The sequence below is a fragment of the Dasypus novemcinctus genome, chromosome 17 (assembly GCF_030445035.2).
Source record: "Dasypus novemcinctus isolate mDasNov1 chromosome 17, mDasNov1.1.hap2, whole genome shotgun sequence".
NCBI lineage: Eukaryota > Metazoa > Chordata > Mammalia > Cingulata > Dasypodidae > Dasypus > Dasypus novemcinctus.
The window spans coordinates 45,430,116-45,457,553 of record NC_080689.1 but is presented as its reverse complement, the minus strand read 5'-3'; the positions used below and the strand labels follow the sequence as shown (position 1 = coordinate 45,457,553).

Genomic DNA, 27,438 nt, shown 5'->3' with positions numbered 1-27,438 from the left:
TCATTTATTGTACCAAATAATGGCTAAAATTCAGGTCTGTGGAAACAGTAGAGATGGTAATCAAGTTACCATCAAGTGATAAGGCGTCAGGGAAGGTTTCACCAAGTTTATTAGGAAAAGTGGGGGACAAAGGAGCTTAGGCTCAGAGAACCGAAATCTAACAGAGAAGTCACATTCAAGGAACCAGAAGTAGTTTAAGATGTGAAGCACAAAATAGCTAGAGCTAAAGGTGACGTGGCAGGCAGGAGTCAGATCCTCGGGAAACTTCTATGCCATATGAAGGACTTAGACTTTATTCTAAGTTGAGGCATGAGCCATAACATGACCTAATTTGTGTTTTATAGATGATCCAGTAATAATGAGGAGAATAATATGAGTGGAGCAACACTAGCTGGGATGGAGTCCAATTAGGAAATTAACAACGACATGAACAATGATTAGTAACTACTTAAACCTGGGTGAAAGCACAAGGAATGTAAAGGAAAATAGTGTTGGATTAAGGGACATGGCCCTCTGAGCCATAATGTTTAACTGCATGTAGACAATGAGGTCAAAAGAGTATTCAGGATAGCTCCTACCTCTCTGGTTAGGTCACCAGCTAAATGGCTATAACCGGGATAGAAATACCAGGGAAGAAATATATTTAACTCCATCAGATTTTTTAAATCAAGCTCAAAAGCTTGATGCGTTCTTTTTCACAGATCCCCCAAAATAGTTTTTTCTGAAATGTAAAATAAAAGAGATTGATTTAATCTCTTTAAGTTGTAAGTGATTTTATTTCATCAAATGATCATTATATCCTTGATGAAATATATGATCAAATAAAATAATACTCAGGAAGCAGATTTGGCTCAACAGACAGGGCATCCACCTACCACATGGGAGGTCCAGGGCCTCCTGACCCGTGTGGAGCTGGCCCATGTGCAGTGCTGATGTGCACAAGGAGTGCCGTGTCAGGCAGGGGTGTCCCCCGCATAGGGAAGCCCACGTGCAAAGAGTGTACCCCTCAAGGAGAGCTGCTCTGTGGGGAAAAATTGCAGCCTGCCCAAGAGTGGCACACACACACACGGAGAGCTGACTCAGCAAGAGACACAGATTCCTGATGCCACTGACAAGAATACAAGTGGACAAAGAAGAACACACAACAAATGGACACAGACAGCAGACAACGGAGGGGATGAGGAGAGAAATAAAATAAAAAAATAAATCTTTAAAAAAATAAAATAAAATACTCTTGGGAAGCTGATGTGGCTCAAGCAATTGAGTGCCTGCTTACATGGGAGGTCCTAGATTTGGTTCCTGGTGCCCCCTAAAAACAAACACAAAAACAGAAACAAACAATAAGCAAAACAAATGAAAAAAAAAACAACTCAGGGCAGCCAATGTGGCTTGGGGGTTGAGTGCCAGCCTTCCACTTACGAGGTCCTAGGTTCGATCCCGGGCCCCAGTACCTCAACAACAACAAAAAATAATAATGATGTAATATTCTTGCAAAGAAAAGAACATATCTGCTATTCCAGGTGAAATTACAGATATACAAATGTACCACCCAGAAGAAAAATAAATAAATGAAAGTAATTACAGGAGGTTAGCAGGATGCCTCTTTAAAGAATTAGAAAGGATAAACCCCAGGAAGAAAATGAATTAAGTTTTGAAAGGGTTAAGACAGCAAACACCCTGTCTCTCTGTAGCCAGAGAGACAGGAGACAAAGACTAACAATGAAGGCTTGGTTAAAAGAAATAGCCTAGCAATAAGTAGGAAATGTGGACAGTTGGTATAAGGACATTCTGCTTCCAGATAATTAATATATGTGCTTAATTTTTGTCTTTTATTAATCATACATCCTCTAGAGAAACACTTAACTTTCTAGAAAGAAAGGAATAATAATACATCTAAGCTGCTTTCCAATCAGGCTAACATTAATTAAATAGTAAAAGCATATGGCATTGTTTGCTGAGATCATAGCTCGATACTTTTAAATCTTGGGCTTATAAAAAGGGGGGATGGAGCAGAGAGAGTAGGGCAGAGAAAGTCAGGGCATAGAACTGAGTTGCCAGTGTGGATGTAACAGCAAAAAAGTAATGCAAAAAGCATTTGGTTTGCAGGGCAGAGGCAATTAATGATTGTATTAAACACTCAGCATGCTATCAGAGCCCAGTGGAAGACTTACATAGAGCTAGAACCCCAGGAACTAAACAGCTATTTAAAATAATTCCTTGTTGAGGTGACTAAGAAATACTGCACTGTGAAGTGATGTGTGGTGTCTCGGCTTTGGCAAAAACAAGGGTCTTAAGTTTCTTCCATGCTTATCCAGGACACAAAGCTCCTGCACAAAATGGGTAGGTCAAGACAAGAGAGAAGCTCACAGAGCAGTGGCTTCATAAAAGGGCAGCCACCTCTCTAGGATACCTATCAATAATACAAATAAGTTCTGCTGCTTGCTGGTTTACAGTGCTACCCACGCCATCTGTTGGCAGCTTCATCTTGGGGCATTAACAACGATATTATGCTTAAAAGTTCACACAAACAAGAGTAGCCAAAATGAACCTAGGTAGTGTGGCTCCTGCATACTTGGAAGTCATGAAATTGCCAGCAGGGAAAATAGAAATCTGCCATCAGCAAAAATATCATCACAGACAAAAGGAAGCCTAATGATGAAAGTATGAGCTCTTATTTTCACATACCACTTAATAGAAAGGAAAAAAGAAATGAAATGTAAAAATAAGTTTATTTGTATCCTACCTCTTTGCAGAATTTGTGATAGAAAACAAGGTTTTAGAATCAAACTGATATGGTCACTTATGTTAATAATATTCAAAGAATAAGTCTAAGACCCACCAGAGGATAAAAACAAATTAAAGGATAAAACAACATTTCAGATTTCTGGGAGAATCACAACATGAACTTGGTCTCTCCTTCTTGGTCTGCATTGCTGACGTTTCCCTCCTTTCCCATCTCTAATCTTGGAGTACCCCAAGGCACAGTCAACAAATCCCTTCTTTTTTTCTCAATACTCATTCATAAAAAGTCTTCATTTTTAAGACTTTAAATATTTATACTGCTTTCTTTCAAATTTGTACCTTCAGCCCTGACCTTGCCTGAGTTCAAGATGCATATACACAACTACGTATGTGACATCTCTTCCTAGATGTCCAATATCCCAATTTACCATGTCCAAAATAGAACTCAGTACTCCTGCACCTCCCAATCTAGTCTTACCATCTTTGTCATCTCTGTAAATGACACCACCAACCATACTGTTAATCAGATTTAAATCCAAGGAGTTGTCCTTGATTCTTCCCAGGTCCACCATTGATTGCACAGTCTAGGGGAATGGTGCCTCCTGGAATGGTAAGTGTCTAACCCATGAAGCCACCCATGTCTCCCCATATACGCCACATGGGTCTGTCGTTAAACACTCTAAGCTCTAACTTTCAAAACACATCGCAAATACAATCCCTTCTCACATCTCCACCCTGCCAATTAGTTCAAGCCACCCCCACCCCTTCAGACTAGTAAACTAGCTCCCTAACCAATGTCCCTATGTCCCTTTTCCACTCCTCTCCCCTCCTTTGTTCTGATCTGCACACAACATTAACAGAGACTTTTAAAAATGTAAATCAAATGATACTGCACCCTTGTCCAATTTCTCCAATGGCTTCCCATCAACTCAGACCAAAAGCCAAACACATGACCTTGGTCAATGCAGCCTATAGGGTCTGTCCCCTGCCGGTCTCCCTGACTTCTTCTCCTATCACTCTCTCTATCTCACTGCTCTGTTCATGTCATACTGGCCTTCTGACCCCTGCTTTCTCACACAGGCCTAGCTCATTCCTACCTTAAGCTTTTGCCCTTGCTTCCTGAAATACTCTTTCCATGCTACACTCCCTCCCTTAATTCAGGTCTCTTTAGATGTCACTTCCTCAGAGATGCCTCCTCTAACTGAGTCTAAAATATCCTTTCACCCTTATCACTCTCCACTTCTGTACTCTGCTTATATATTCTTCATAGTGATTATCACTTCCAAAGGATATTATATCATTTTGGTTTTTAAAATAATCCAGCCACTAAAACATAACCTCTATGATGACTAGAAATTTAACTTTCTTATTCAAGGTTATATTGCCATTGTCTAAAATTATCTACATAAAAGATGCTCAAAAATATTCAAGGTGTAGGAAATTGAATGAATGGTCAATACAAGACAACAGCCTTCCATGAACTGTGGAAATTCCACTCCTTATTTTGTATGGGTTCCTTTGGTTGTACTAGGAAGGATAGTGGAAGCCCAGTAATTGCTTACCATTCAATGAATATTCCTGCCCCAATCCAATGATAAATTCTGCCAACATTTCTCATTCCAAATAGCAAGGTTACTGCATCTGTCTATTCTATACGCCATTCCAGGGGGAAAAGGTAGCATCAATAGCTGAAATAAAAGCAGTTTCATCTCAACTCCCATACAAACTTTGACCACAGCTACTGCCACAAACCAGATCTGTCTCTGGGTAAGGACTTGAGAGGAATAAGATGAGCATTGAGAGAAATACTCAAGTAACAGACCTGGCTAATCTTTAAAATACACAGTTAAAATATTCTGAAAAGTTGATTGAGTGACATTGGGAAGATTTAGGAAGGGCAAATTTTAAAAAAGAAACTTTGAACAACAAAAATGTTTGCAATAGTATTATCCTGAAAACAATCAGGTTAACCAGTAGTAATAAGTTTCCCGATGCTGACTAAAGATGTCTTCAAAAAAAGTAAAAAGTATTTTGCTCACTCACAAGAGGAATGGAACAGAGACTAATGAGCTCCAGAAGCCACTCACGTCTGACCCTCGGCAAGTCACTTGTCCTCAGACATAAAATGGAGAGGCTATCAATTAGCTTCATGTGGTGGCTCTGAAGGGTGACTAATAAACCTGATTGAAAAGCACTCTGAAAACATTAAGGGCTGTACAAAGGGTTGATAATTGCCACTTGCTATCAGTCACTGTCTGAGAACTGTGAATGCATTTGGCTCTTTTTAAGCTCCCCACCCCTTGGCTCATCTGGTGCCAATCAGTCCTGGCAACCAAGACAAGTGAGCACTCTTCTTACTTCCCTACAGGTCTGGTCCTGACCCACAGAAAACATACTGGAAACATGAACCAGTCTTTGCTCTCCTCTGTTCTTTCCAAAGCTCCCCACAGATCTCCAATAAATAGATACTATATAAATGGCCCATCTCATTTCCTTTCCTTTACAAACACACATGTGCAATATGCAATGAATGTGCCACAATGATGAAAGAGGTTGTTGATGTGGGAGGAGTGGGGTGGTGGGGTGGGGAGTGGGGTATACAGGAAACTCATATTTTTTAACGTAACATTTTTTGTGATTATGTATCTTTTAAAAAAAGACAATTAAAAAATAAAATAATAAATTATTTTAAAAAAACAAAAAACAGGCATTTGACAAAGATCATGTGAGAGGAGAATATCGATATGAAGGACCTGAAAAATATGGAATTCATTGAATTCCTAACAATGGTCTCCTAGTTTTTCATTCTTTGAAGAAATGCCCTCCCCTAAGGGAAAGGGAGATCAATTGATTTCTGACCTACTCCCATGCCAGAAATGGTTCTCCTCATTCACTGGTAAGCATGGATTTAGAATTCCACTTGTCCATGAAGGACTGTATAGAAATTCATGTTCTTTCTAAGCTGCCAGCCAAATGGTATCTATTTTAAAGACATGCCTGTCCTGTGTTATCTTTCCAGCAATCTTTCTAAAACATGCATGAGCAGCCAGTAATATAATATATATATAACGAAAGTAATATAATGTCAGTCACTAAAGTACAGCTATAGTCACTATAAAGATGTGTTTCAGAAAAGTACAGATTTCCCTTCCGATAGTACAACAACTGCGCCTGCAATATATATAAGGGTCTTGCATTTTTAAGGCAGATGCAAGCAACTTGATCTCCAGAAAAATTTCATCCCAATGCTAATAAATGGTTTGTTAAAGACTTTCTTGCCTCTTGCTCAACTTGTCCTCTGGTCCAATCACAGCAGATTTCAAACCCCCAATACTGATAACTTTGAGCAGGTTTGAGAATGGTAGGACAAAGGAACTAAACCAATAAAAACAAATAACATACTTTTTGAAAAATGTAATTGTGTATAATAAGTCCTTTACATACAAATGAAAATGGAAGTGACAGTATGAAAGAACAGTTTTATAAGAAGATAACATTAAAAGGAGATAATCCAAAATAATTGACCAATTATTTCAGTATAGAGCAGGCACCAGGAAACTACCACCAGGAGCCAAATCCAGATCATTCTATGTAAATAAATTTTATTAGAATACAGTCAAGACCATCCAGTTACACATTATACATGGCTGTTCTCATCTATAATGGCAGACATGAATAGCAGTGACCGAGACACTAGGGTCTGCAAGTCCAAAAATATTTACTATCTGGCCCTTTATTTTAAAAGTTTGTCACACCCAGGTATAGAGGATGAAGAGTACACTGCAGACTGGAAAAGTTTGGGAATTTTCTGGAGAAAGAGGTAAAGGGCTTAAAGAAACACTTTAATTGAACCAGTAGAAAAGTGATAGGTAAATAAATATTCCTTCCTAAGGAACCATTTATTTGGGGGCTCTAAATGTTTTTAAATTGCTATAAGGATGCATCATCCCAAGCTGGGTAAATAATTAGAGCAATGAAATCTCACAGTGAGGGTCAAACAGATGGACTGGAAATGAAACCAAGTTTCTTGGGTGATCCCCAGGTCAGATCCAAATAATGCCACACCAAGTTTGTTTCAGATGGTCACAGTGAAGGTAGGGGTGGTGGTAGTACTTTGACAACAATCTTGCTTCAAGAAAAACTCACTGGCCGTGTGACAGGTTTGGGCAAAATGGGGAGAATATCGGACTAGTGATAACAAAAAGTCTAGGCACAAACCTAAACTCTGCCTATTGATGGCCATTTCCTTACAGGCAAAGAAGGGATAATCATAGGGGCCCAAGGTCAGAATGGGAATCTGCATCAAGAAAGAATGAATGTGGAGCTTATGTCCAGGACCCCAGCCGATACTCAGGATGTGATTAGTGCTTGAGACAGAAACAAACCTCCAAGGTAGAATGTTGAACTCAGCCAAGAGAAAGAGCACCAAACATCTCCACCAGGGATGGTCTGTATCCTGAGGCAGACCCAGCAGCAAGGATTACAGATTCTTATAATCATAATTATCTATCCTGCTGCAGCATAATCCCTGTTTCTAATAGAGAGACAGGCTGATTTCTGGGCTGTGACCCCATCGTTTAAAAGAAAAAAGAACTAGATAAATAAAGGAACTGGGCACTATCCTTTCCATGGCTCACAATGTCTCTCCTTGGGCTCTAAAGTTTCCTCCTTAACAAACCACAATGCTAAACACTTAAAACCCCAGGACTGAGGCCCTCAAGCAGAGCTAACACAGAATTAACATGAAAGATACATCTAAAATAAAAACCATCTTTTAATAAGACAATAAAGTATTAAAAGGCCGATGTGATAACAAAATTGATTTAAAGACCAGTTAAAGTAATACATATTCATAAATTACTATAGTATCATTTACATCTCTGAAAAGCCACCAAGAAATATTCTATTTATAATCAAAAGAGGCACTCTCATGGCTGATTTGGGAGAACTTTGTCAGTATCATGATCCTGAGTAAAATACATACTTTAAATGGATAACATTTGAGAGCAGATGTCCTTATCTGTTCTCTCATGCCCAGACAGAATCATGTGAATTTTGCTGGTCAAGAAATCATGCTTTTAAAGTATGAGTATGGTGGAAACAAGGAGTGGCATGAGGATAGGGGTAGTCCCAAACAAAACAACAAATTTCAAAATGTGAAGCTGCCAAATCCCTCTTTGTTAAATATTCTTTGTCAGAAAAATGTCACCCAAATTCTAACATTAGCTTCTGTTAACTTTTGGCAGTGAAGCCATGGTAGGTACCCAAACGATAAGATCAATCTTCCCCACACAATTAATTTGTGAACGTATTTATGGAGACTATAATTTTTTCTGAATGTATATTTTTGCTTGTCTCTTATAAGATTTCTATTGTGGATATTAAATTTTCTGGCACATGAAAATGTTTAAACAAAAAAATCTCTATTTGCCATTAAGACACACCTGCTTGTGTGTCAAAAATAGCTGATATATCTTGACTATTATAAAGCCTCCTTTCTTAGAGCCAGCTTTTGTAAAAGTCCAGGATGGCTCCCATCTGGTCCTGAATTTATTACTTATTTAACTGTCAAAAATTAAAACTCGGGCCACATTTATTGTTCTATAACAAATGAGAGGCATTTTAGGTGATGAAAAGACAGTGAACTTTTTTATTTGCTATACTGCATTTGAGTCTGATTTATATTTCTTCTATAACCCTTACATTTCAGTACCCATTCTTTTTCCTAATATAACTTCCAAGAGCAAGAGATGTGATGTGGGAGCATTTTTGGGACTTGGAGTTGTCCTAAATGATATTGCAGGGACAGATGCTGGACATTATATATCCTGCCATAACCCACTGAATGTACTGGGGGAGAGTGTAGACTACAATGTAAACTATAATCTATGCAATGTATCAGTGCTCCAAAATGTATTCACCAAGTGCAATGAATGTGCCACAATGATGAAAGAGGTTGTTGATGTGGGAGGAGTGGGAGGTTGGGGAAGTGGGGTACATGGGAAACTCTTATATTTTTTAATGTAACATTTTTTGTGTGATTTATGTATCCTCAAAAAAATACAATTAAAAAAATTTTTAATTAAAAAAATAATAGAAACGAAAGAAGAAAAACTACCAAAAATAGTGAATCTGAAGGTATTAAGTGAAGAAGTAAGCTGTCTCCATGCTGTATATTTCTTTTTTAAAAAGTAATAATTCAAATTTATTTATACCCCACTAAACTCTATAATGGAAGTTACAAAATATCAAAAAGGATAAAAATTCTGAAAGAGGTCTTGATTCTTCAAGTGTATCTTGACTAAATGCTCCTAAAATCATAAATATCTGAGATCAGTCCATTTTCATGAGGCACCTGAAGTTTGAGGGCAAGAAGTCCTGCCAAAAGGAAGAAGTAGATCAGGAAGAAATACTTGAATGGAGGATAATGGAGGCTTTCACAAAGGAGGAACAATTTTAAATAGCTTGTAGCCTTGATAATAGGAACAATTCCTTCCCACCTCCTTTCCTGGGCGTAGCCCTACTCTGAGGTAAGGAGCTACTTTCTCTAAGGACTTTAGGGCTTGGAACAGGGTGGAACTCAATTGGGATGGGAGGATATTCTCAAGGGGAATTATTCTTAGCTTAAAGAAGACTGGAACACTCAGGATTCCCATCTTGGAGCCATGGGGAATGTCCAGGACGTCACTGCAGCAGCCTGTCAACAGCCAGAGTCGGTTCAGGGAGGGCACAGCTTGGTGATGCAGAGGACTACAGTTCAGACGAGAGATGAAAACTGATACACTGACGGGGGAACAGGCAGGCTCACTAGGGCTGGGCTGACAGAGAACACTACCACCATCTCTTTGACCCCAACTAAGGCTGGCATGGCCTGAAGAAATACAGTCTACTTTTATTTTCAGTAATGCCACTTTAAAAGTGGGCGGGTTGTTTTTTAAAAAGTACGTACTTATTGTACTGCTTATTGATATAGAAATTATTTTGTAGAATTTCTAGAATAAACTCTAAAATAAATCTTAAATCTCCTCCTACTAGCAATTATTTACCAAGCTACTGAAGGCCCTAAGTAGTAATATAGTTAAGGCACATGGCCTGTAATTTATTTTCTATGCCCTCGTTCTTCACACTGCTTCTCTACATGCATTTCAATTAACTTCATGTGTAATGTGCTACCAGGTTATACAAGCTCAACAGTGATCAGTCTGAAAGATAATACACGGATGCTCTTATAAACTGTGAGGGTGACGCTGATCACCATCTCCCAGTAAACCTCCTACCTTTCTTTCGTTCTCTACGTTAGCAATGAAATCTAAAGAATGGCCCAGTCCACTTCTTGCAGAACAACTTCTATTTCAGATGCTGGGGTCTACAGATTGAATGCAATAAATCAGATAACTTCGGGGGAAAAAATATTCTTCCTCTGGACATTGTTCTCTCTGTGCATCACAAATCTGGTTGACTTTGATTTACATGCAGTCCCTCTTTTGTTTTCTCCTCAGTCTAGTCACACTGCAAAAAACTAATCCACAATATCCCATGCATTTGTCATTCCTTTTTCAAAGTACTTCGTTTTGGCTTATCTAAAATTTGAAATCCTGAAAAGTTTGCTATATAAAGAATACATATAAGGTGGCTATAAAATAGAAGTAGATAAAAGTTAATTTTCTAATATTTGCTACATTATATTCTCTTTTGTCATAATTTTTAAAATTCCCTTTGGAAAAATTCATGCCCCTATTTATTATATGTAATCCTTTGAAATATTTTAAATGTAATGTTTTAAATATGTTCATATTAGCTTACGTGCTGAAGAATGTTATCCTAAATTCTGGTGATCTTTAACAATCATTTGTACCAACATTCTATTCGTTTATTTTTTTGGTTATAAAATCCATTTTAATTTTTATAGCCCTTCCCAAACACTTCCCATGTAACTTATATTAAATGAAATTACTTTATCACCCTGCATTTTACAAAGTGAAAGAAGAAATTCTTTGCAACAGTTTGAAATAAAAGATAATCTTTAAAATTTGTTTTAAAATGTTAAAAGTTGTCAGGTATGAACAATATGTTTAAACAGTAACAATATTTGGTTCTCTATTTAACAAAGTGACAAAAGTGTAAAATTTTAAGAAAAAGATTTAGTTCCTTTACTAAGAGCAGAAAAATAATTTAAGAAAACTGCATTATATTAACAGAGAGAAAACTGAACTTTAGTTTTGTATTAGTATACCATCTGATAAATTTACCAAATCTTAGTTGATCACAACATAAATTTTTAAAAGGCATACACCAACCTTCTAAAAGGCATTTTCTACTCAAATAATAAAACCTAACAAATACTGTATTTTCTGGAAATAAAAAGATTCTTCATACCTTGAGTAGGACCCTAGCTTATTTTAAAAAGGAAACTGTACTCTTTTAAATTTTTTTATTTTTGGCTTTACTTTGGAAAAAAAGACAAAACAAAACAAGATAGATATCCATTTCTACAAGTACAATGCAACATTAGTTTCTGTAAAGACACATCTCAAATTTTTCCCAAGCATTCAATGTTTATGATTCTAATGAATAGTACTGCACAGCAAAATCTGATGCTGAGAGAGTCCCCTAATTTTTTACGTCAAATTCTGCCAAGGACAGGTAACAAAAATGCTGATATTTTAATGGCTATAACAAACCACTTTTTTACAATGTGCCCAAATAATAGGAAGAAAGAATTACTAACATACCAATGTAGGTATAAAAAAAAAGATAACAGTTAAATATATTATGGAATTAAACTTATAACACAGCTCCTAATCATTTAGTCCCCTTTAAATTAAATTTAAATTAGTAAAATAATAATTTTACTAATAAGTTTAAGAAGTAGCATAGTCTTATTTTCTCTTTGCTTTTCTATTTCACCTATTTTCTCTCATTAGAATGAAACTTGTTCATCATGTATCAGAGATTCTCAAACAAGAACCTTCAAATATGAGGGATTCTCAGTTGAATGCCCCTCAGTTTGAGAACTTCCAAGTTGCCTCACACATTTTTCCAATGAATTCTACTCATATTTTTTCCTCTGATAGACTAGCTTTTCCTTTAATCCATTCTCAAATTATTTAGGTTCTCTAACATGACTTTTCCCCCATAAACTTACTTTCCATATTTATTTATCCTTTCTATTCCAGTACACCCATACCACTTGCGTAGCTCCCATCTGTCCCCTGAAAGCTCTACTAAACTGTACATAAAAGCCTTTTCCTTTTCTTTAATTATATAGATCTGTTGATTTAGAGAAAACGGTAATAATCCATAAGCACTATTCATCTGATGGAGTCCATATTTTCCCCAGATGTGACTCCAACAACAACCATTCCATAATGGATTTAGCTAAGCTTTCCTATTGGTAGCATCCAGATTTTACCCAGGTTTTTCAACATAATTAGAGTTGCTATTCATGCAAAAAAAAACAATTTTGCTCAAGTTACTCCTCAGAGTGCCAGAATGGTAATTTCCATGCAAATAACAAATGAAGACTAGTGCCACTTGCTTTGAGCATCCTGGAAACCTTTACTCTGTGCCTGATGTTTATGTAACAGTTACTTATTTTTTTTCCAGAGTTATTCCAACCCCAGAGGAATCATATATTTATGGCCCTATAAGACCAAAAAGACTAGCAAACCATAGTTAGAAAATGTCACAAGAAAAAGGAGGCAAAAACAATAAATACATCTCTCTGCTGAAAAAAAGAAAGCCAAAGCACATGAGGGAAAACTAGTGTCAGAGAGAATGCTCCTACCACCGCCCAGCACACAGGTAATCTCTGCAAAAGAGCAGAGGTGAGTTAGTGCTTCGGAGATGTGACGCTGGGCTTGGAGTGCGTTGCCATGGAAGTGAGAAGCTGTTTCTTTAGCTCCTCTGTCCCCTCCTCAGCACTTCTGGCAGCAGTGACAGGTTCTTTTCCTTTGTTCAAAACTGCTCTAGAAACAGCCCTGCCTCTTTCCCCAAAGCACTGAAAGACTGCATTGTAAGGCCGCATTGTAACCAAATTGCATGAGAGGGAGATTTTTCATTTCCATTCCTAAAATTAGACTTCTAAGTGTGTGCTAACACAACAGGAATAGAAACATCTCTTGAGGGGTCTGCTCTACGGTGCTCAGAGTTGCCGTCCCTTTCAACACAAGAAGCGAACCCCAGCACATGGGTAAGCACGTGGCACCAGGCAGATCAGGGTGCCTTTCTCGGTTCTGGAAACTTGCTTTATAAAATGTTGGTCTCTCAAGACACAGGTAGTTTGTGTGGGGGTGGGCTTCTGGGGCCCAAAGGGCATATAGTGCTTTCCAGGTAGATACTGCTGTCATAACATTTCCCAACAGGATTGTCAACAAATGTATTTAAATGACTTTGGGGCTGCAGCAAACTGCTTCTTGTCTCTAGCCCTCTTCAAGCTGCCAAATTCAATGTCAACACAAAATAGAAGAGACTAGGTGAAAAAAAATAAAAAAACAACTTAAGAGTTATGTCTGAATAGTGGCAATATCTACAAAAGGTAGCACTAGTTATTTAGAATGAAATCATCTGGTAGGTATTCTATATCATCAATTTAAAGATTTTTCTAGATTAATAAACTTCTTTACAGATGCCGCATATAAACACACTGGCTAGGACAAGATTAAAAATACTGTGACCATCAAGGAAAAGTCAAACTAAATGGAGAGAGCTAAGCATGGGTTTTGAATTTGGCCTAAAATTCCAATTTCATGGGCATATACCTTCAAAACCACCATTCTGTCTACTGTCCCCAAATTCACTCTGAACAAAAAGGCCATCTCTGACCACATTCTGTTAAATATGAATTTTTCAGGCAGATTTGGATATGTTGTATGTGTGTGATAAAATTTTATGATTTTGACATATTTTCGAAGTCTGTCAGGGATGAGAAGACCCTATAAAAAGTGTAAAAAAATTGTTTTCAATTTATGATGGATATTAAGGCCTACAGGAAAAAAAAAAAAAGAACATTTTCCTTAAAGCAAGGATAAAAGCCCAGCAAATCTGAGATGGTTAAGCATAGCTAACATTAATTTTTAAGAAAAAAAGTTAAAGAAATAATACATTTGAAAAGAATAGATTTAGCATTTTAATTACACTGATGGTATGCAATGATTAAAGGAGGTAGCATGAGTATGCTACAAAAAACACTGAATAGCCTATATCTTGGCCTGAGCCTGTCTTTAACTGGCTACCTGACCAGGACAATATCCCTAACTGCTGGGAGACTCCCATACCTTGTCTATAACATGGAGTTGTCCTAGGTGATGTACAAGGTTCTAACTAGCTCTGAAAATCTATGACCCTTCATCCAGAGAAAGTTTGCTTTTATATGTAAATGTATACAGAAACAAGTATGTCCTTTTTATTTTGATATAAAAATTCCTTAAGACAACTTTATACCATTTTATTTACATTTTAACCATCTAGTTATTTATATTTTTATACATACCTTTTTATGTCATTGTGGGTAATTCCACCTTATTTTATTCAAAATTCATCAGAAAGCTGCTACATTAATTTAAATAACAGTCATTTGAGGTTCATTTCATATCAAATATGTAGATAGTGAGGCTGACAGACCAATCTGACAGGGTTAGCATTCAACATATGAGAAATTAAATGTAATCATTTGAAATATTTTTAAATACAGTCTTTTAAATATGTTCCTATTAGCTTATGTTCTCAAGAATGATATCCTGAGTTCAGGTGATTTTTATCATTTCTACCAATTGTTAAAAGACATTTTTTTCTCAAATAATAAAACCTAACAAATATTGCGGTTTTATTTATTTTTTAATAAGGAGACTTTTCATAATTTTGGACCTCTTTGCATTCACAAATTGGGTTTAAGGACAGTTCAGTGATCCTTGTAAGACAGTATAGAAACCATAATAGCTAAGAGCTCCTGGGCTCACTGGACAATCTCCTGCATGGCTGTTGGACTGATATTCTATTCCACAAGTCCACTATAGAGAACCAACTCAATATTTCCCCTTTGTGCATATGAACCTTTACTTTTAAAATTGAAACTTAGGCTAGTACTATAGGGTGCCTAAGAGCTGACTCCTGGGAACCTCTTTGTTGCTCAAATGTGGCCTCTCTCTAAACCAAAATCAGCACATAAATAAATTACCTTCCCCCCAGTGTGGGAATGACTCCTGGGGATGAGCCTCCCTGGAACGAAGGGATTTCTACCAAGCTCTAACTAGCAATGCAACTGAAAAATGACCTTGGCCAAAAGGGGGAAAAGGTAAAGACAAATGAGTTTATAGGGCTAGGAGACTTCAAAGTGAGTCAGGAGATCATTCCAAAGGTAATACTTATGCAAGTCTCAGCAGGATCTCTTTGACTGCCAAAGTAGATACTACCCCAGCTCCTGAGGGGTCTGGAGACAGGGTCTGGAGTCAGGGCACATAGCTCAGGAGTTTAGTGCCTTGCCAGTGGGCTCTACTTTGGAATTTATGCTCCCAAGAGTGACAGAGTAGGACTCAGTTGTGGTTTCCCTACACATGGCTCCTCTGTCCTCCTATTTGAACCTATAATTAGTACTAGAGTTTGTAGGTATACTCCAAGAGACTTTGTGTTGTCCATGTGCCAGCTGGGCCCTGAATCTCATTGGAGTTGCAACACTTACTCTCCAGTTCACTGGTCTCACCCAGGACAACTAACATGGAGGTGATGATGGACAACTACCATACCAAGGAACTGAGAGTCTACAACTGCAAGCAAGAGAGTCCCATCCATTGGCTCTATGGGATCACAGTCCCTTCTCAATTAGAGGTGGAGTGAACATCACCATCTAGAATCTTCAACTATGACTAAATCCTGAACTATGGACTAAAGTGGACTTACTGGTATTCTACTACAGATTTATTGTGATTCTAGCAATGGGAGAAATTCTATCATTGATGTAGAGGCAGTGGTTACTGTAGGTTCTGAGGGCAAGGAGAGGGAAAAACAGGTGTAATATGGGGGCATTTTTGGGACTTGGGAATTGTCCTGAAGGACACTGCAATGACAGATCCAGGCAATTATAAATCTTGCCATAACCTACAGAAATGGTTGGGAGAGAGTGTAAACTACAATGTAAACTTTAATCCACACTTAATGGCAATGCTCCAAAATGTGTTTATCAACTGCACTGAATGTACCTTACTAATGAAGGATGTTGTTAATGTGGGAAATTTTGGAGGTGTGGGGAGGGGGGCAAACGGAGCTCCCCTTTATTTTTTATGTAATATTTATATAATCTAAGTATCTTTTTACAAGTTTTTCAAAAATTTAAAAAGAAATTAAAATTCACAGAAAGGAAAAGAAAATAAATAAAGAACCCCTTATTCTGGGATGTGACATGAGCAGCCTTCATGTACACTTGGGCATGTAGGATGTTAAGAGCTGGGAGAAACCTCATCATTTACAAATGAAGAGACCTTTGTACCCGACCAGGGAAACCCACAAGCATTTATTACCCACTTGTTGCTTATCTTTAAATATATAAGTTGTTAGGGCAAAGCCATGACTTTCTATTCACTATATATGATTTTATATAAAGAATTATTAAGCAGTAAGGGGATTTCCTCCTCCAGTAAAATGATTTACATTAATCTAAACTCTAAACTCTCAGCAAAGAACCTGGCCACAGCCACAAAAGATCATCTGATACAGACAGGATTCCTCCTGCCAAGTACATTCTTATTCCTGTTTCTCCAAAGACAAATGGACATACTTCATAAGCTTGGGCATGAAAAGGAATACCTTCTAGTCAAGACAAGTGAGCAAGCTCTTATAATTGAAAATCAAGCATTCAAATATTGAGACTGATCTATGCAAGTATTTTGAATTGTATTGAATTGAGCTTGCAAATCACCTGATACTATGCAGGCAGAAATAGTTTCTGTAGGGAAAGCTCATCATACTTTATTTGTAATAGTACCAATAACATCTGCTGTTTGCTTCTAATGATATTCTCTAAGGTACATTTAGAACAGAGTGTGTCCTCTGTTGTCCTAAAAATAAGTTGCATATACCTTTGTGCTACCCAGCCCAAGTCTCAGCCTTCCATGAGGGTTCTCTTTACAGAATCCTCACTGCTCTGAGAGCCACTCACTATGTGTCCATCCTAGGGACTCAGCTACTGTCTGTGTTCCTAGCAGTGGTGTTTATTGAAATGGTTATAACTGGTAGTTCTACCATATCCATCTCAATTGTAAATGAAGGTAACGTTCTCAGACAAATTTCACAGAAATCTTGTTTTTGAATTGAAGTAGCTCTAGTGATTCCTTTGTATATGTCCAATAGTGTATTTCAAAAGGAAGATTTCCTTGCATTAAAGAACTCTGGATGCACAAATAACTGTTATTTAAGTCTGAAACATGTTTCTCAGTTTAACATCTCTGAAATCAGCAAAAGTCTGACATGGGAGAGCTGCCAACATCATTTTTTCTTCCTTAATGAAACGTATAAGTGGTGCATCCCACATCATAGAGTGAATAAAACATTATCTTTTACAGCCATCATCTCTTACTTTCCTTGACAGTAAAATAGCAATACATTTAAAAAGTATATTAAACACTTTAACTTGGGAAGTGAACCAATCTTTCCTGTTCTTAACTATGCAAGTAGTATGTATTTAAATACACAGATAAACACATCAAGCACAGTTGAGGAATTTTTGGATCTTCCTTCAGTATCTCTCAAACTTGTACAGATTTCTAAAAACCAGTCAGGAAATCATTTCACATTTTTGCACCTCTTTTACAATAAGATGGCATACATGTTACCATTTCAATGTTTGACGTGAGCCTCAATTTCCACTCAAGAGAGAAAATAAGAAACACATCTACTTTTTTGTTTGCTTCTTTTCATATACATTTCTAGCTGCCTGAGAGATGGTATCATAGCATAACCAGGTATAATAGTCACAAAAAAAAACTATATTTTTCAAGTTTCTTTGGAATAGGGAAAGAAGTTAGATGTTTTCAGTCAAATGCCCTAGCACTATCATATTATAAAACCAATGTAAAAGGCAAAGAAGTAAGGATAATTCTTAAAAAGTAAAAATAAAAAAGAGAAAAGAAAAATTCTACCAGTATTATTTTATTTTGTGATGCCAACAATCCCTTCTGTCATCATGAATTCTGACATACATACAGTTTGAAAAGAGAAGGAAGTAAAGTAATTTCTTTTAATTTCATGATTTCTAGCCAGGTGGTTAACCAACCAAAGAACATGAAAGGCTTTGCTGCATAAGGCACTTGGCCCAAATCATCATTACTGAGCAAAAGTAGTTTAAAAACAGAAGATTAGAAATACCTAAAGTGTCTTTCCAAAAAGTGTGTGCAGTGATTTTTCAAATCTCTTCTTCTGAATCATAACCAATCTTTATTTACTTTAGAAGAATTATTTTCCTTAAACTGCTGACTACTAGTTGGTTGAGGTTTAATTTTCCCTTAGTTACATACAAAACAGAAATAGCCACCAGAAAGTAGGAAAAAACATGAGTGACTAATTGCCTAGAAAATTCTTTTATAAAATATTACAATGCATTACTGTCTACATGCCTATAAAGGAAACCCACCTATTCTCAGATTTATTCAATTCCTCAAAGTAACATTTCCTAAAAACTGCCACCTCAAAGATCAAAATCATTTTCACCAAGTTAGCCCACAGAATAATTTTGTAAGTGAAATATATGGCAAGGTCTTAATTTCCCAGAAAAAAAAAAAAATATGCCACATAGCATTTACCAAGGAAAAGAAATGAAGTTCCAAAGGAACAACTGTCAGTTACTGTCATTACCTTTGTGTACTGAAAGAGCTCAATTATATCACAAAGAATTTCAGAAAGTACTAATTTAGATACAATATGAAAATTTCAAACTACCTCATTTTACCTAGTTCATAAACTAGCAAATATACTTTTTAAATAAACCCTTCTCTAATATCTACCAACCACATGCATGATGTATATGAGTAAGACTATCAAAGGGTCTTTATGTTCTATTACTTTTTTTCTTTTTTCTTCCTTTCAAAATTATTTTAGATTTTTATATCAGGCATCTGTATCCTTTAGCATCACACCTAAAACCTGGATAATATGATGGCCATCATGGAAAGTAATCACACTCTGCATTAATGAATGACTATTTACAAAATGATCTTTACCGTTTAAAGGAGAAAATGTAATTGAGATTTTAAATTCCAAATAAAATGCCACAACTCAAATGACACTGACTAGCTATGAGCTTCTGGAAGTCACCCACCTGGGGCAGCATGCGATTTTCTTCCTCCAGCTGTCTGACTCTTGCCTCCAGCTGCCTAACATAGGACAAGGTTGATTCTAAAATTAAAAAGAAAGAACTCACATTATACACACAGGTCTTGTTTGGTGCACTGTCAGGATATTTCTGGCTTGATTTACTCAAATCATGTAGTGATTAGTCTGTTTTTTTAAAAAAAAAGATTTCTCCCCAGAAAAAAAACAGAAGTCATCGAAACTATAAACAGTTTAAACAATTGCTAGTTTTAAGGAAAATTAGAGAAATTTATAGGTGTTGAGAGTTTCTAAACCATGCAGCCCTCAGAATATTAAGAACCTGAAGAGAATTATCCTCTTTTCTCCTTATTTTATGCTTTTGGAGCTTGCAATGGAGCTGTCCCATATGAAACTTTTTTGTAATGTTAACTCTAAACAAATTTTCTTGTTAAAAATAGAAAACAAGACAATGTATCTCAAATCATCCAGCTCCCTTCATTTTCCCAAAAAATACATGTTCTCACAAATCTACAGAAATTAAAAATTTAACTGAGACCAACCATGAAATTTAGGCTGAATTTTGTCTTTGATTTTGGCTGAGTGTGACAAAGACCCAAGTCATTCCCAAATCTTCAGGTGAAGCAGGGGCAGATCTGACACTGATTCTTCTTTTCATTTCTTCACAAGCTCAGATATATGCTGAAAATTCAGAATTAGCATTGTTCTTAGTTTCCAATCCATAGTGAAACTCTAAAGTTTACAGCTTTACCCTTGGGTAAAGGGGTACACATGGAGGAAAGGAGTTTCACTTTTGAAAACAATATGACAACTTTTCTTCATTAAAGTGAAAATATTCAAGTGCATCATATAGTTATTTGCATAGCTCCAATTCATTCATCACTCAAGAAGGAACATATTCCAGGTACAGTGAAAAGTACATGGCAGTAAAATCCTTTCAGAGTATATTTCTAGATTAATATTAATGCAATAGATCATCCTCAGTTATTAGGGTTTTTTTTTCATGTACTTCAGCCTCAGAAACACAAAACAACAAGAGAGATTTCCCTTCTCAAGAGGAAAGATGGTAGTACATTTAAGGGTTCAGAGCCTTGACAATCTTAAGTTAGGATTCTGATGCAATTTAATTTCCTGATATAAAATGCATCATGGAAACTACGATTTTATATGAAAATTATTTATATAAACTCAATTACAATCTTTGTGACCTCTAAGGCAACTAGAACATCTTGTTTTCCTAAAACACGTAGGCAGCTTCAGCCCGTAATTTTCATATATAACAATTAAGCTCATCTCTGACCAGTTTACAGCATGCCTATCTTCACAAACCGTTTGCAGAAAGCTGCCATCACTGAAACGAATACAACTACCCACTGCCCTCATACCGATAGAGCAGACTTAGCCTTTGGCTTTCTTCATATGGGAGGACAGAAACACAAGGTAAAGAAAACTGAAGGCATTTGTTAAAGATATGCTCTGTATTTTTTAGCTCAATGAAATAAGATCTTGCTTTATGAACTCTTCCAAGAGAAAAAAAAGAGTATACAGCATAAATAAACAGCAAAATTATTGATTTCATGATTCTACTTTACTCTAGCAAAATGAATAAGTCATTTGCAGATCATCAACATGTGAATGTAGATCGTTTGATTTACCAATTTTGCAAGCTCCACTCTCTCCTCTAGAAAAACAACTACTTGATAAGGCCCATCAGAGTGAAAAGTTGCTCAGCAATATTCCATTTAAACCATGAACAAATAAAATTTTTCTCCTTTGTTTATAATTTGCACCTTATCTTTCTTTCCTCTGTACTTTAGTATCTCTAAAGCTGTGAAATTTAAAGTAGTTGAAATGATTCCATACAGAGGGATTCAGGGGGCTATTTGAAAAATGTCATTGAATAAATTTTCTTTTCAATTCACTTATCATCTTCATTCACTCTATCTCACATTTTGCACTTCATATAATTGATGGTAATGCTACGTTTCTCCCTAAATTCCAAAATCCTTATATTATGCCAGTTCAGAAAAAGAGGCCAAATTCCTGAATTTGGAAAACATTTCCCAAATCCAGTTTTTAATGTCAAATTATAACAGGTGAAAACCAACTCTTTGTTTCAAAGCATTTACTGCAAATATGAATTAGAGCAGTGGAGATGGGGAATATTTTTTAAAAGGTAAAATAATGAAAAAAGATTTAGGGTGAGGTGAAGCTGCAGAGGTTTTGAGGTCATTCATTCATTCATTCACTCAACAAATATATTCTGTGTCACCGCGTTGTGTCTAGCACTGCTCTAGGATGGGGACAAAGAGAAGGCCAGGTATAGCCTGTCGTAGTAAGTTATTCACAATACAAATTCCCTATAGGATGACACACCCATGTGCTGTGTTCCAGAAGGTCCTGTTAATTGTTCCAGGCTCTCAACCTTCCTTGAGATTATTACTTAAGTATTAATGGATACCTCAAATGAAAAAGCCATAATGAGGGGGGGGAACAAAACAGAAAAAAACACATGATCTGAATGCTTAAATATGAGAATGTATGCTGCTAGCTGTTCTATCCAATAAGACACTATCCTTCAATGGGAATAGAGTAAGTAAAGATTTTTCTGGAATCTGCTGTAAGACTGGCACAGGTCTCTGAGTACCTATATGAAGAGCCATTGAAGAAAATACCCAAATATTAGACTGTCACATGAGAGAAAAATAAATATTTGTTTTGTTAAGTCATTGGGATTGCAAGGTTGGTTACTGCATTATACCCAGGCTTAACCTGACTAGTAGTACACAACCAATAATGGGACAGAAAATATGTAAACTATTTATTTCTTTCAATAAAACAGAAAATATACAGTTTAAGAAACTCCACATTTTTCTAATAGTCTCATCACATCACAATCTCATCATTGGAAAAACATCACTAAAATCATCTCATGGTGTGGTAAGGAAGAGAAAGGGCCTCTCAGGTGCTTGGGCATATTTGACCATGTCTACTTTGATTCACCACTCCATCTCTTTCTTCCTTTTACTTCCTCTCCCAGGGTACTTTCATTGTGCTGTCAACTAAAAAAAAAAAAAAAAAAAAAAAAAGCTGGCCACCCATTACACCTCAGGAATGTGGAAAGTGTCTGACAAAAATAACACTCCTTTTATTATAAAGGGGTTTATAAAACTGTATAAAAACACATTATAATTTGAATTGATCATTATATTTTTATACCAGTATCTTACAGATAGTAAAACTGATGTTTCAAAATGCTATTCTGGCCTTCAGAATTCTGAGAATGAGGTTCCAAAAGAGCACAATGGATTCCTGGGGGGGGGGGGGGGGGGGGAATAGCCAAATATTATGTTATTAAGGACAATGTATTAAAGAAGGACACTAACTTTATGAGGTGTATAAACCTGTTAGGGGTAATAGGAAGAAAAAATAAAGAAAACAATACGGTAACATGAAATTTGGGGCTAAACCACATGAAAGGGACGTACAGAAAGAGAACAATATTGGCTGTAGTTCCTATGAAGAAGAAACTTGAACTTAATAGAGCGACAGAAGTTTGAGAGGCCAGACAGACAAATGTGGGGAACACAGCATGGACAAGGGCCTGAAGTCAAAACTGATCTTAAGGAGAGGGGGAAAGGGAAGCATGACTAAAGAGAAATGGACATGCTAGGGAGCAGAAGGAGGAAAAACTGGATTATATCCCCACAATCACAAGATCTTGAAAAGTTAAGTCACAGTCACATGGTGATTTGCTTTAAATTTCCCCAAAAGGAACTTTATTTCTCTCTCTCTTTCCTGGGAGACCTATGGACATCTAGACATTAGAAAAGATGGTGAAATAAACAACAGTGATGTGAAAACCCAACAACATTCTCAGGATGTTCTTTGGGAAAATCTTGGGCACACTTTCATAGTAGAAGCAATTTTTCAACACATATCTCACTTTTTTTTGAACCTACATGTCGAAGGTCAAAGTGCTCTTGCAATTAAATATGTAAGCATGAAAGAATTACACCAAATTCCACATCTTCTAAACGATTTAAATTTTAGAACTGGAATGAACTTTTGAGATTTTCTAATAAAACCTGCCTCTTATTCCTCTCATTTTGCTGATGACAGAAATGAACCAGAGAAGGCAGTAAAATTTGGCCCCTGACACTGTGGAACAGTCACTTACATTCAAAAGATTTTGTGGCATTGCTGGGACACCACAGAAATTTCCATCTTGGATCTTCTAATCATCGAAGTGTTGTCAAGGTTCTTCATAGTTAAATTCTAAGTTCTCATTTTTTCTTCCTGATTTTAGATATTTCTAATGGATTTTTACCATTACAATACTTATTTTCCAAAGAAAATATCCTTGACTTGCCTTCACTTCAACTTACCTGAAATTCATTCAATCATATAAAGTAGCTCCACTTTTCCCTTTGTAATAGTTTCAAAGCACTCTAGTGAAAGTTAAACCCTCTTTTCTTCCCCTTGCTTTCTAAGGCTGAGTTGTTCTCCGTAAGGAGACATCCAACATGAAATTACCCATGAATTATTCTGACTATTGTACATGAAAGGTTTGTTGTGGGTAGTTGAAGTGAGCGAAGGTTTTTCAAAATTTCGAGTGGCCACGATTATATGAATAGCTGTCTGGTCTCCAGAATTTCAGGGCAGAAAATAAAATCTGGTAATGGTCCATTCTAACACAAACTACTGCATCTGGAAGTATGTATGAGAGGGAAATCATCTGGAAGATTATAAAGGTGTTGCATTTACATATATTGACTTTTCCGTGGCTCCTGAGGAGTTAGTCTACCTCAGGAAAAAATAAAAAGAGTATAAATGCCACATGATATCCAATCTGTTGTCAATATAAACCCCCACTTCTGAGGATGCTCCTTGGATTAGTTCCAAATTAATCCCACCATTCTCTGGCTTTTACATATTACAAGAAAATCACTTTGGAACTATATATTTTTAAGTTATTACTGTTCTGATGAAAAGTGTTTCTCTTTCTTCCTCAGGCAAGCAAAGGTCAGCTGCCTGTTCAGAACTCATATTAGCTCCAGAAGTATAAGTGATTACATTTCTCTCTATAATTTGAAGCTTTTATTTGAAAAAAAAAATCTTATTAGAATCGCATTTTCAGATTTGCTTGGATATTTAACTCAGATGACCTTGATGGCAGAGATAGAACTTTTTAAAATAGGGTTTTTTTTTATTTTAATTTTTTTTAAATAGGGTTTTAATTAGCCTAAATATGTTTTTTGAAAAATGGATCAGGTCTTGCCCCAGCCCACTATCTATAAAGCTAATTCTACCCTTCTCAGACCCTTCCATCTGTTCTTTTCCTCTCCTCCCCTGCTACGTCTCTATGACCCCACACTCTTTCAGTTCTGGGCCTCTGCCCACCCTTTCCTCTAGTCAAAACTATTCTGCTCATTTCACTCTACTTACATGAGTACCCCTATTCTTCCATTGATGGTATGAATAATAGCATTCTAACAATTAGCACTGCCAAAGACTAGAACATGCTGCCCTGTAGAACACTGTGCCTCACGTCGCTGGAAGTGTTCAGAGGAAGATCAATGGGATGCTCCACAGGCTTCCAGCTGTGTACGCTGCTGGGCTGGTCTCTTACCCTGAGGTTCAATAATACCACAATTCTAAATTCTCCCCACTCCATGAATCTCTTTCAGTTTTCCTTCTCAACTCATTTGCCAATGAATCATGTATAGAGTGTCTTAAGAATTCTCTTTACCTGCTTTCTATTTGTGTTGTTTACTTTCCCGTTTTCATTTTTTGAACAAATACAGTGACTGGTAGTTTTGTCTGCAGAGGTTTAATGGATACTTGTTGATTTACTTTAATATTAAGAGATTTCACTCAATAGTTATTATCTGCTGCTTGACAGACACTGTTCCAGGTTTGGAGAGTAGAGCAGAAGACAAGAATGGTAAGAATTGTGCATGCATGGAGCTCAAATTAGAGTGGGAAAACAGATAACAAAAAGCAAACAAAGGCTATTTGATGAAGTTTATATCACAGTGAAGACAACAGAACAGATCCTGGGATAGAGAGACTTGGAGGCACTAGTGAGCGTGGCCAGGGAAGAGCTCTCACTACAACTTATTATAAGTCAGCTATGCAAAGACACTGGAGAAGACAGTTCAAGCAGAAGGAAAGGCCAGAGCACAGGCCATGGTGGGGAAGCTCCAGACTCTGGAAGTATAAGCAGCTTGAGGCAGAGATCTGTTTCGAATGATGCCTTCTTCCACTGCTTCAACTGTAAACTTAGGGCTTTTTTTTTTTTTTTTTTTTTTGGTTCTTACACTTAGACCTAGACTAAGACTTAGACTCTGTAACTATAAGTCCTAACTGGCAGCCAGAACCTTAGCATCATGCCTGGCTTCTAACTCCAGCTGGCAACAGTCTCCTCACAGTTGTCCTTGCTTCTTAAGAAGAAGGTGCTCCATTGGTCACAATACCCACTGGAGGGAATTTCAGCTTCATCTTTTAGGACGTTCTCCTCCCAGGCCCTCTCATGAGGGGTGTTCTGAAGGGGCAGAAGCATATTGGGGCAGCAGGCAAGTGGAGTTGTGGGCCTGGGACAGGACGATGGGGCACTCAGGGGCTTGGAACTGTCAGAGAGCAGCCTGGGGGTGGGGGGTTTGGGGGACGGTGGGCAGTGCTCTGTATAAAAACAGGTTATTTTTCTTGGGGAAGAGAAAAATGTATCATTTGAAAAAGAAGAAAAACACAGCAGTCTTGTTTATTTTAATTAGAATGAGAACTAGAAAGACAGATTCCTTTTCCAGGAACAGTTTGACAGAAAAATCACAAGGGCTATTATTCTCCTAGTGTCATTCGAGTGCTATATTTTCTGAAATAGTCCTGACCTTCATTTATTTTCTATAAAAGAGTAACTCATTAAATGTACATCTAAATCCAATGGTTTTCATAACAAATCACTTTATAAATCATAAAGAAAATTGCCGGGGTCTCGGTCCTAATTTTTGAACCAGAAAATAACCACCCTAAATTTGTTTAAGTCTTTCCTCTTCCCAAACCAAAGTTATTTATATGGAGGAAAATGGTATTTTGTCTCATATTTACTATAATCCACCTGTTTACCTGCTCCTTTGAAATTGATGCCTAGCTGCTTCAGCTTTTATTTCTCTCCCTAAATAAGCTGGAGGCTCCTTGTGGCAAAGACTTGCCTTATTTCCTCTCTAAACTGCCCTGTGACTGGTGCAGTATTTTGTGCTAGAAGGGGTTCAATAACTACTGCTGAAGAAATGAAAGAATGAATGTTCTCCTCAACCTTTTATCAGCTCTCCTGGCTGTATACTCCCAGAAGAGTCTGGAGCAGTTAATTCAAAATGCAGTCACAGTTCCACTTATAAAATACATAATAACAAGCAATCTAAACTGAAGCCTGGCTTAGAGGAACTTTTTGATACTGTGAAATTGCCTTCACTTTTACTATTGGCTTTGAAAGTGTCAACTCCGCAAAGGAGATAGTAGGTAAGTAGCAATAAATTAGGCTAAAGAACCGGTGACTACAAGAAAAATATTTCAAACTCTAAAGAGCTTTTAAGCATGAGTACATTTTAACAGCTATTCAAGGCTAAAATGGGTCTTACTCTCCAGTTATGTTGCTGTTGTTGATGTCATTTCCCAAACAAAATAACTGCCTTTTCCCAAAGCCAATGGATAAAAATGGATGTCTTTTTAATAAATATAACAATTGCCTTTGATGTATATGCCCCCTCCTTGTAATGCATTTTGTTGGTACTGTCAGTGAATACACAAGGAAGGAAATCTGTTATCATCAAACTTTCCAAAGAGAATGAACCTATAAAAATGTTGTTCTTTTCTTAAGAAAGTCAATATGCTTTTTAAATGTGTATTTGGATGTTTTTAAAAGCCTATCGTTTTTTTTACTGTCATATTTTTCAGCAGAATAAAAATAATTTTATATCCAACTGTACAGCAAAGCATCATTAATTTGGACTACATCAATTGGGAATCCATAGAAATTTTGTTGAATTTAACCAACATATAGTCTCTGCACTGGTCATGAAATATATTTGGCAAACAAATTCACTGCATAATACACAAGGAACATTCCCCTTATGTATGAAATCCAAAATTTTCACAATATTTTAACAGCCTCTATCTGCATACAAAGTGATCATTTCAAACAAATCTAGTTAATTTAGATACATTTGGAAAGACCACATACTTTAGAATATTTATTGTATTTACCTATTTTGATATGTATAGCAACAGATACTTTGTCACCACCCACAGTCCCTGAAAAAATATTTATTTGGAACTTACCAGGTGCTAGGCAGTCTTTCATATTCTAGGGATATTCCACTGAAA

The 27,438-nt window shown here is 36.7% G+C and overlaps 1 protein-coding gene across 5 annotated transcripts in view; it reads right to left on the bottom strand.

Moving 5' to 3' along the window:
• Positions 1-27,438, bottom strand: part of CCDC85A (coiled-coil domain containing 85A) — a 213,798-nt gene that overhangs the window by 24,609 nt on the left and 161,751 nt on the right. For all 5 annotated transcript variants that reach the window (XM_004458183.4, XM_023588668.2, XM_004458184.4 and 2 more), the window contains exon 3: positions 19,046-19,122. In XM_004458183.4, coding sequence (XP_004458240.1) covers positions 19,046-19,122 — 77 coding nt within the window. The remainder of the gene's footprint in view (positions 1-19,045; positions 19,123-27,438) is intronic.